Below are 11,080 nucleotides of genomic sequence, written 5' to 3'. Positions count from 1 at the left end.
GCTGGGGAGGGAATATTGGGAAGGTCTTGTAATGACAGGACAAAGGATAATGGATTTAAACTGGCAGAGGGGAGATGGAAAGTGGATGGTAGGATGCAGTGAGGGTGGTGAGATACTGGCACAGGTTGCCCAGGGAGGTTGTGGAGTCTCCTTCTCTGGAAACTCTCCAAGCTCACCTGGATGCATTCCTGTGCAGACTATCCTGGGTGATCCTGACTTGGCAGGGGGGTTGGACTCAATGATCTCTGGAGATTCCTTCCAACCTCTAAAGTTCTATGATCCTGTGATCCTGTGGTGTGCTGCTTACACAGTCTCTGGTGGAGAACAAAAAGGTAACACGAGAACTAGCTCCCATCTCTTGTTCTTCCAGGTTGCTGTCTCTGGGGAAGATGCTGAAGAAGATGAAGGCACAGTGAAAACTTCTGGAAAGTGAGCCATGTGTCCTTCTTAAAGCTGAAAAGTAGCCCCCTGATAGGGTCATGAACCTAAGACAAGTCTTTGTGTCTCTGCTGATGTTTGGAGTAGCTGGTCTACTCCTCTTCATATATCTTCAAGCTTGGATTGAAGAACAACATACAGGTACAGCAGGTTTCCTGCTTCTTCTTCTTCCCTAATGTGATCACACCCATCAGGTAAAACCTGATTGTGAAGTCCAAATGCAGATGGACAGCTGGTGGGAGTCCCCTGTCTCAGCAGCAGAAAGGCATTGAAAACAGCCTTGGTTTAATTGCTGCACTTCATGGGAGCATTAAGAAATCCCTTGAGTCACATGAAGAGATGCCCCCAGCTACCTAATCTCGTTGTATCAGCTTCATCTGCAGCAGCAAGTGTGGCAAAAGCATGGTGTGCAATCCAGCTTTGAAACAGCTCTGCACAGGGGGGTTTCTGTGGGCTTTGTGCTTTCTGTTCCATGGCAAAGCAGTCTGGGGAGAATTATTGCTGTGTAGACAGAAGTGGGGTTCTAAGTGACAATGCTGGTGTGGAATTGTCTCACCCTGGTCTATTTGGGGTGGGTTTTTTGACTGACACAGTGGAAGATATGGGATGTGGGATTATTTTCCTAGGTCTAGCATCAGAGTTGTAGCTTTGAGTTAAATGTGGATTAACACTGGGCCAGGATTACACTTCTGAGATGAATTTCTGCTGTTCCCCATTCACCATAGTTCAGTTTGCACCACACAGCTCATCTAGGCTCTTCTTTAGATTGAACTGTAAGCAGGCTGATCAACTCAGCTTCTAGTCAGGCTCTGTTCACAGGAGCAGCCCAGGGATAATCTGGAGTAACTCCCCCCAAAATATGTTCAGAGTGGAAGTCAGTGAGGTCCTTACACTCACTGTTACTGGCTGTAACCTGCAGATTCCCTTCTGTTATGCCACATCCTTGATTTCAGATGTGTATTTGCAGGGGGGGGGTCGGTGAGGCTTTTGGTTTGGTGGCTTTGGGGGTTTGTTTGGGTCTTTTTCTTTGGTTGGTTTGGTTTTTGTTGGGCTTTTCTTTTGGTGGGTTTGGGTTTGAGGTTTTTTTTTTGCTTGGTTAGTTTGGGATTTTGTTTAGGCTTTTTGGTTGGTTGGTTTGGGGTTTTATTTGGACTCTTTTGCTTGGTTGGTTTGATTTTGTGTTTGAGGTTTTTTGCTTGGTTGGTTGTTTTCTTGCTTGGTTGGTTTGGGTTTTGTTTGAGTTTTCTTGCTTGGTTGGTTTGGGTTTTGTTTGGGTTTTTTGTTTGATTGGTTTGGTTTTCCCTTTGGGTTCTTTTGCTTGGTTGGTTTGGGGTTTTGTTCATTGGTTTGGGGTTTTGTTTGGGCTTTCTTGCTTGGTTGGTTTGATTTTGTCTTTGAGGATTTTTGCTTGCTTGGTTGGTTGTTTTTTTGGTTGGTTAGTTTGGGTTTTTTTGGCTGGTTGGTTTGGGTTTTGTTTGGGTTTTTTGCTTGGTTGGTTTGGTTTTCCCTTTGAGTTTTTTTGCTTGGTTGGTTTGGGGTTTTGTTCATTGGTTTGGGCTTTAGTTTGGGTTTTTTGGTTTGTTGGTTTGGGGTTTTGTTTGTTTTTTTTTGCTTGGTTGGTTTGGTTTTGTGTTTGAGGTTTTTTGCTTGGTTGGTTTGGGTTTTGTTTGAATTTTTTGCTTGATTGGTTTGGCTTTTGTTTGAGTTTTGCTTGGTTGCTTTGGGTTTTTTGGTTTGTTGGTTTGGGGTTTTGTTTGGGTTTTTTTGCTTGGTTGGTTTGGGTTTTTTGGTTGGTTGGTTTGGGGTTTTGTTTGGGTTTTTTTGCTTGGTTGGTTTGGTTTTCTGTTTGAGCTTTTTTGCTTGCTTGGGTTGGGTTTTGGGGGCTTTTTTGCTTGGTTGGTTTGGGTTTTGTTTGATTTTTTTTTGCTTCATTGGTTTGGGTTTTTGTTTGGGCTTTTTGTTTGGATGATTTGGGGTTTTGTTTGGGTTTTTTAGTTGGTTGGTTTGGGTTTTTGTTTGGGGTTTTTTGCTTTGTTGGTTTGGGTTTTTGTTTGAGTTTTTTTGCTTTGTTGGTTTGGGTTTTTGTTTGGGCTTTTTGTTTGGATGATTTGGGGTTTTGTTTGGGTTTTTTAGTTGGTTGGTTTGGGTTTTTGTTTGGGGGTTTTTTGCTTCGTTGGTTTGGGTTTTTGTTTGGGGTTCTTGCTTCATTGGTTTGGGTTTTTGTTTGAGTTTTTTTGCTTTGTTGGTTTGGGGTTTTTTGGTTGGTTGGTTTAGGTTTTTGTTTGGGTTTTTTTGGTTGGTTTGGGTTTTTGTTTGGGCTTTTTGTTTGGATGATTTGGGGGTTTGTTTGGGGTTTTTTGGTTGGTTGGTTTAGGTTTTTGTTTGGGGTTTTTTGGTTGGTAGGTTTGGGGTTTTATTTGTGTTTTTTTGGTTGGTTTGGGGTTTTGTTTGGGGTTTTTTGCTTTGTTGGTTTGGGTTTTTGTTTGAGTTTTTTTGCTTTGTTGGTTTGGGTTTTTGTTTGGGCTTTTTGTTTGGATGATTTGGGGTTTTGTTTGGGTTTTTTAGTTGGTTGGTTTGGGTTTTTGTTTGGGGGTTTTTTGCTTCGTTGGTTTGGGTTTTTGTTTGGGGTTCTTGCTTCATTGGTTTGGGTTTTTGTTTGAGTTTTTTTGCTTTGTTGGTTTGGGGTTTTTTGGTTGGTTGGTTTAGGTTTTTGTTTGGGTTTTTTTGGTTGGTTTGGGTTTTTGTTTGGGCTTTTTGTTTGGATGATTTGGGGGTTTGTTTGGGGTTTTTTGGTTGGTTGGTTTAGGTTTTTGTTTGGGGTTTTTTGGTTGGTAGGTTTGGGGTTTTATTTGTGTTTTTTTGGTTGGTTTGGGGTTTTGTTTGGGGTTTTTTGGTTGGTTGGTTTGGGTTTTTATTTGGGTTTTTTTGGTTGGTTTGGGGTTCTGTTTGGGTTTCTTTCCTTGGTTGGTTTGGGTTTTTGTTTGGGGTTTTTTGGTTGGTTTGGGGTTTTGTTTGGGTTTCTTTGATTGGTTGGTTTGGGTTTTTGTTTGGGGTTTTTTGGTTGGTTTGGGTTTTTGTTTGGGTTTCTTTGCTTGGTTGGTTTGGGGGGTTGGGGGATTTTTTGGTTGCTGCTGTTGGCAGTTGGTTGGGGTCTGGGTTTCTTTGCTGTTGCTTGTTTGATGGTTTGGGTTTTTTTTTCTTTGTTAGGTTTAAGGCTTTTTTCCCCCCCATTAACAATACAGAATAATTCCAACTTTTTAAGAAGTCCTGACTTTTATATCCTCTTGTCTCCATTGCTCAGCTTCAAGTTCCTCCATAAAACTCTTACTTTATAGCATGCTGATACCATTGTGAAGAAATACACCCACAAAACCACATTTGTCTCCTGGCTTTATTGATCTCTGCTTTTATTCCACACGAGCTGCTGGGCTCCCATGTGCTTTAGAGAGCAGTGGTGAGGGGGGACCCTGCTTCAGCTTTCCTGCAGCTGCTTGATAATGACCCTTGATGGTTTCTTCAACCAATGAGCATGACATTAATTTTGGCTTGTAAATATTTCTGGACCAGCCCAGGACATTGTATTGATGTCCAAGGTGCAAGCAGGTATTAATAGAACTTAAAAGAGGTAGTGCAGGCTCCCTTCAGAGGGTTTCTTTGTTAACACAAAGGTGCTGGCAGAAGGAAATTCCATGGAGGAGTCTACCTTGGAAATCTCAGCTGCTGTCAGGAATGTTAAGGGCAGATATCGTTGCTTTCAAGGTACTTCAGGAATGTAGATGATGGCTGTAGATTATTGCTTTATTTACTTGCTGACATTCCTCACATTCTTTGCATCCTTCCTTGTGCTGCAGTTAACTTGGCTCTCCTTGCAGTGCTTTTCCACTCCTTTCTTTGTTCTGTATCTATCTGGCATGAAAAAGAAACGGGGGAAAAAAACACAGTATGAGGGCAAATTAGAACATATCATCTTCTAGTGGGCAACAAGATGCTGGCCTGTATCAGGAACAGAGTGGCCAGCAGGACAAGGGAGGTTCTTCTGCTCCTGTGCTCAACACTGCTCAGGACACAGCTTGAGAGCTGTGTCCAGTTCTGGGCTCCTCCATTCAAGAGAGATGTTGAGGTGCTGGAAGGTGTTGAGAGAAGGGCAATGAAGCTGGGGAGGGGCCTGGAGCACAGCCCTGTGAGGAGAGGCTGAGGGAGCTGGGGGGGTGCAGCCTGCAGCAGAGGAGGCTCAGGGCAGAGCTCATTGCTGTCTGCAGCTGCCTGCAGGGAGGCTGTAGCCAGGTGGGGTTGGGCTCTGCTGCCAGGCAAGCAGCAACAGAACAAGGGGACACAGTCTCAAGCTGTGCCAGGGCAGGTTCAGGCTGGATGTTAGGAGGAAGTTGTTGGCAGAGAGAGTGATTGGCATTGGAATGGGCTGCCCAGGGAGGTGGTGGAGTTGTTGTCCCTAGAGGTGTTGAAGCCAAGCCTGGCTGGAGCACTTAGTGCCATAGTCTGGTTGATTGTTTAGGGCTGGGTGCTAGGTTGGCCTATTTGAGCTTGGAGCTCTCTTCCAACCTGCTTGATTCTATGATTCTGTGCTATCTTTGGGGTTTCCTTTGATGTACTGCCATAATCTTCTTCAGGAGAGAAGCTTCTCCTTGTACACATGAGGCATTTCCAGGTGGAAACATTTCCCTTATAAAACAGGAACTATCAGAGGGTAGCAGGATGCTTAGTGAGCTTAAAGTGTGGCTGCAGTTTTGGGTGCCTTTTTATCTCCCTGGACTGTGACAGCACTTCAGCAAGCTCCAAAACAAAGAGGAATTTTGGCTCTCTCTGCAGCAGTGAGGTCATGCATGCTTGGAAAGAGCTTGGAGAAAAGAATTCTTTGATGTCTGCTCTTACTGCTTCTTCCAACCCAAGGTATAAAGAGGTGTTCCTTTTTATTTCCAGCACCTGTATTTCCTCTAACCCTTCTGCAGCTCAGCTCTCTCATTGTCTCCCCTGCATGCTGCTGAAGAGTCGACACCAAACAAACCACATCTGCAAATCCACAGCACACTTCAGTTTAGCTGTGGGCACTTTGCCCTCTCCTCTTGTCTTCTGCTGTGCTTTTCATGTTGCCATGTGTTGTGCACTGTGGCTTTTTTGGAGATGAGCTGTGTCAGGAGAATCCCAGGCTGACAAGTATCTGTACAAGAGGTTTATGTTCTCCTCTAATCTTATCACCTCTTTCACAGCTGGTTTTGATCTGCAAGTGCCTGAGCGTGTGATGTGGTGTTCCATGAGTGGGAAGTGTGCCTCGTGCTTCAAAAACTGCCATGCAGAGATAAGTGTTTGTTGTGGGCAGAGCTACTTTTGCCTTCCACAGTGCCTTGCTCAGGACCTACAGCGTTCAGGTTTGCATTTGGTTGCTGGGAACAGTGTGGCCAGGAGGACAAGGGAGGTTCTTTTGCCCCTGTACTCAGCACTGGTCAGGCCACACCTTGAGTACTGTGTCCAGTTCTGGGCTCCTCAATTCAAGAGAGATGTTGAGGTGTTGGGACGTGTGCAGAGAAGGGCAACAAAGCTGGGGAGGGGCCTGGAACACAAATCCTATGAGGAGAGGCTGAGGGAGCTGGGGATGTGCAGCCTGCAGAAGAGGAGGCTCAGGGCAGAGCTCATTGCTGCCTGCAGCTGCCTGCAGGGAGGCTGTAGCCAGGTGGGGTTGGGCTCTTCTCCCAGGCAAGCAGCAACAGAACAAGGGGACACAGCCTCAAGCTGTGCCAGGGCAGGTCTAGGCTGGATGTTAGGAGGAAGTTGTTGTCAGAGAGAGTGATTGGCATTGGAATGGGCTGCCCAGGGAGGTGGTGGAGTCACTGTGCCTGGAGGTGTTGAAGCCAAGGCTGGCTGGGGCACTTAGTGCCATGGTCTGGTTGGTTGGCCAGGGCTGGGTGCTAGGTTGGACTGGCTGAGCTTGGAGGTCTCTTCCAACCTGCTTGATTCTATGATTCTATGATTCTATGAAGGGTGGGAAGTTGGCTGTGCTGGAGTTGAGGAACTGTCTTGCACCAGTGAGGTGCTGCTGCTTGCCAATGCATCCCTCTGAGCGTCTGACTTGGAGCCTTTGCACATCACACTCAGCAGGTTTTATTAATGCTCATGCTTATTTCCCAGGCTCTCCTAGCTAATGATTCCCACCAGATGCAGATTTTGTGGGGAACTGGAGAATAGAATGGTAAAACTCTGTTCCTCCTCTGTAGTGCTAAGGTCAGACTGTTTACTTTCATACCATTCCCACTGCCACCTTTTCTCTTTCTCACTGTTCATAACTCATCACACTACATCTAATGCTGCTTTCCTTTCATGGTTTGACTTCTTTCTCTTTTTCCCCCCTCTTTTTTCTATTTGATCTGTGCAGCTCACACACAAAATATCACTGAAGTATAGAGGTTGGAAAGGAGATCATCTAGTCCAACCCTCCTGCTAAAGCAGGATCACCTAAAGCAAATCACACAGGAGCATGCCCAGACAGGTTTTGAGTCCTTCCAAAGAAGCAGAGTCCACAACCTCTCTGGACAACCTGATCCAGTGCTCTGCCACCTTCAAAACAGACACTTTTTTTTTGCTTATGTTTATTTAGAACCTTCTGTGTCCTAGTTTGTGTCCACTGCCCCTCGTCCTGTCACTGAACACCACTGAGGAGAGACTGACTCCATCCATCTCACTTTTCAGATCTCAATCAGCATTAAGGAGATGCTCCTTCAAGTCTTCTCCAGGCTAAACAGACCCAGCTCTCCCAGCCTTTCCTCCTAAGGGGAGGGAAGTCCCCTCAGCATCTTAGGGGCTCATCCCTGTGGCTGAGAGATCTCTGAGATCTGAGATGCGATTTGATTCCTTCATTTCTCTTATTTCCCTCTAGATTTGATCTTCTCCAGCTCTTTTTTTTCTCCTGATTTACTTTTGCAAACTTACCTCATCACTCAGCCATATCCAGCACGGGGACAGCTTCATTCATCTTTCATCCTGTCTGGATACTTCAGTTACACCCACAGGCTCAGCAGCTGGATGCGTCTCTCAGCACAGCCATGTCTTCCGCTCCCTCCCACTGAGCTTGGGCTCTTCGAACCATTTCTCATCACATTTATCATCCCTACACCTTAAAAAGAGAGAAAGCCTTCGTGTAGAGATGTCTAAGGAACAGCTGCTTGCTACGTGGTGGTCCTCTCTGATGGGTTTTCAGAGGCAGCAGCAGGCTGCGACAAGAGGCGAGCGTCTTGGGTTGGCTCTGCGCAGGGAGTGTGTAAAGACAGGATGATAGATCCTCACTCAGATGCAGCAGAGCCCTTCTGGTGGGTGTCTTCAGTCACCTCAGAGGGGTCATGAACAACAGACTTGGCTTGAGAACAGTCCCACACTAGTGTCAATGCACGCAGCCTTCATCTGGCTGAAAACTTCCTTGACAGCAACACTGATAATCATAGAATCATAGAATCATAGAATCAATCAGGTTGGAAGAGACCTCCAAGATCATCCAGTCCAACCTAGCACCCAGCCCTGGCCAAACAACTAGACCATGGCACTAAGTGCCCCAGCCAGGCTTGGCTGCAACACCTCTAGGGTTAGCAACTCCACCACCTCCCTGGGCAGCCCATTCCAATGCCAACCATAGAATCAGCCAGGTTGGAAGAGACCTCCAAGCTCATCCAGTCCAACCTAGTACCCAGCCCTAACCAGTCAACTAGACCATGGCACTAAGTGCCTCATCCAAGCTTGGCTTCAACACCTCCAGCCACAGAGACTCCACCATCTCCCTGGGCAGCCCATTCCAATGCCAATCACTCTCTGCCAACAACTTCCTCCTATCATCCAACTTATATATCCCCTGGCACAACTTGAGACTGTGTCCCCTTGTTCTGTTGCTGCTTGCCTGGCAGCAGACCCCAATCCCACCTGACCACAACCTCCCATCAGGTAGCTGTAGACAGCAATGAGCTCTGCCCTGAGCCTCCTCTTCTGCAGGCTGCACACCCGCAGCTCCCTCAGCCTCTCCTCATAGGGTTTGTGGTCCCGGCCCCTCACCAGCTTTGATGCCCTTCTCTGGACACCTTTCAGCAATGTAATATATAATGTAATATATCTGGAGCACTTGGAGGTCCCCACATATAAATATGTTCACTTGCATATAAATTCACACACATCAGTGAAGCTTGATAGGAATTTGATATGAATCCAATGAATTAAACCCTACAGCTTCACCTGACAGTGAAGTCCATTGGGACTTGCATTCTTCAGTGAAAGCATCAGATATTGTGGCACTGATTCAAAAGGAATTACTGGTCCTGACATGATTAGGGGCTTCCAGCACTGGTAATCTTCCAGAGGGGAAGCAGACTGCTGGGTCTCTCAGAGGGATGCTGAGTTTCACACCACGAATCACCTGAATCAGGGAGGGGTGGGGAGAAAGTGACACTCGTGTTTTAAACCTGAGAGAATCACAGCATCGGTCAGGGTTGGAAGGGACCACAAGGAGCAGCCAGTTCCAACCCCCTGCCATGCCCAGGGACACCCTACCCTAGAGCAGGCTGCACACAGCCTCAGCCAGCCTGGCCTCAAACACCTCCAACCATGGGGCCTCAACCACCTCCCTGGGCAACCCATTCCAGCCTCTCACCACTCTCCTGCTCAACATCTTCCTCCTCACCTCCAGCCTCACTCTCCCCACCTCCAGCTCTGCTCCATTCCCCCCACTCCTGCCACTCCCTCACAGCCTCAAAAGTCCCTCCCCAGCTTTCTTATAGCCCCTTTCAGATCCTGGAAGGCCACAAGAAGATCACCTGGGAGCCTCCTCTGCTCCAGCCTGCACAGCCCCAACTCTTTCAGTCTGTGCTCACAGCAGAGCTGCTGCAGCCTCTGAGCATCCTCCTGGCCCTGCTCTGGACACACTCCAGCTTCTCCACAGCCCTCTTGTCCCAGGGGCTCCAGAACTGGCTGCAGTACTCCAGGTGGGGTCTCAACAGAGCAGAGCAGAGGGGGAGAATCCCCTCCCTGGCCCTGCTGGCCACACTTCTGCTGCTGCAGCCCAGGCTCTGGTTGTGTTTCTGGGCTGCAAGTGCACACTGCTGGCTCCTGTTGAGCTTCTCCTCCAGCAGCACCCCCAAGTCCCTCTCCTCAGGGCTGCTCTCCAGCCACCCACTGCCCAGCCTGTAAAGGGAGGCCTTAGAGCAGCATTTCAGTATTGGACAGCTGGGGAGGGATTGTAGTGACAGAATGAGAGGTAATGGTTTGAAACTGGAGCAAGGCAGGTTTAGGTTGGACATGAGGAAGAAGTTCTTCACAGTGAGGGTGGTGGAGGACTAGAACAGGTTCTTGGGGAGGTGATGGAAGCCTCATGCCTGGAGACATTGAAAGTTAAACTTGATGGGGCCCTGAGCAACCTGATCCAGTTGAGGATGTCCCTGCTGACTGCAGGAGGGTTGGTCAAGATGGCTTTCAAGGGGATCCTTTCCAACCTGATTGCTCCTATGATTCTGTGATGTGGCTTAAAGGACAGCTCATGATAAATTGCTATGGCAACTCTTTACAGTTTCCCCAGCCACTGCTCAGTAAACACATGAAACTAATATACCTGTAGAAACCAGGTTTGTAAATAAAGGAGGAGGTGACACTGCTCAGCAGTGGTTATTAAGCATCAATAATTTAGTTCTTTCAGTAACCTGGAAATAGTTCTGTTGTCAAAATCTCAGGCAGCTTATGGGAGTCTTGCTAACTCTGCTGGAGTCTGACAAACAAATCCTCCTGGCTTCCATAGTCCAGCTCCTAATGAGCTTGCTCTAACAGTGCTGGATGTGGTTAGGTTTTACACTTGCAGTCAGCATAAGCTCTTTTCTCTGTGCAAAGTGGGCTTGTTTCCTTGATTGGCTTGAAAATCAACCTCATTATTGGATGGGAGCACAGGAGAAGTTCAATAGGATCAGTAAATGCTGCTTGGTGAGGAGTGATAGAGCTGCTGAAGTCCCAGAAATACTCCAGGATTTTATTAGGTGGATTTCAGCATCTAACAGAAAATTGATTTCCACTCTTTTTTTCTTTTCCCTTTTTGTTTATTTTTAGGGGAGGTAAGCTATAGGCAGCAAACACAAATTGCCTCTGCACAAAGAGTTCTATTAAGGACAGGTAGAGACTGATGCTTTGGCAATCTATAATGATGGGAACCCAAGCTAAATTATAAGAAATGATGGGTTGCAGAGATAATGATTATACAGCCTCATCCTATCAGCAGCACTCACAAAACCCAGAAGCTTTGAGGAAAAGGAGGTAAAATTTCATGTGGCAGCATCTGCCACATCAATGTCCTGGCACAGCTGGGAGCTCGTGGCTTGGGCAGAGTCATTCTGATGTGAGTCAAGAACTGGCTGGAGAGGCAGGCCCAGAGAGTGGTGGTGAATGGAGCCACATCCAGCTGGCAGCTGGCACCAGTGGTGTGCCCCAGGGATCAGTGCTGGGCACAGTCCTGATCAATATCTTTATTGAGGGTCTGGACATGGAAGTTGAGTTCAGCATCAGTAAGTTTGCAGATGACACCAAGCTAGGAGCAGGTGTGGAGCTGTTGGAGGGTAGGAGAGCCCTACAGAGGGACCTGGCCAGGCTGGATGGGTGGGCAGAGGCCAATGGGATGGGA

The 11,080-nt window shown here is 47.2% G+C and overlaps 1 protein-coding gene across 1 annotated transcript in view; it reads left to right on the top strand.

The window, feature by feature from the left end:
- CHST9 (carbohydrate sulfotransferase 9) overlaps positions 1–11,080 on the top strand; it is a 111,324-nt gene that overhangs the window by 12,237 nt on the left and 88,007 nt on the right. The window contains exon 2 of the mRNA XM_064170658.1: positions 371–579. Coding sequence (XP_064026728.1) covers positions 480–579 — 100 coding nt within the window. The 5' untranslated portion in view covers positions 371–479. The remainder of the gene's footprint in view (positions 1–370; positions 580–11,080) is intronic.

This window comes from Pogoniulus pusillus, chromosome 34 (genome assembly GCF_015220805.1).
Source record: "Pogoniulus pusillus isolate bPogPus1 chromosome 34, bPogPus1.pri, whole genome shotgun sequence".
Taxonomy (NCBI): domain Eukaryota; kingdom Metazoa; phylum Chordata; class Aves; order Piciformes; family Lybiidae; genus Pogoniulus; species Pogoniulus pusillus.
This window is presented reverse-complemented; position numbering and strand designations above follow the sequence as displayed.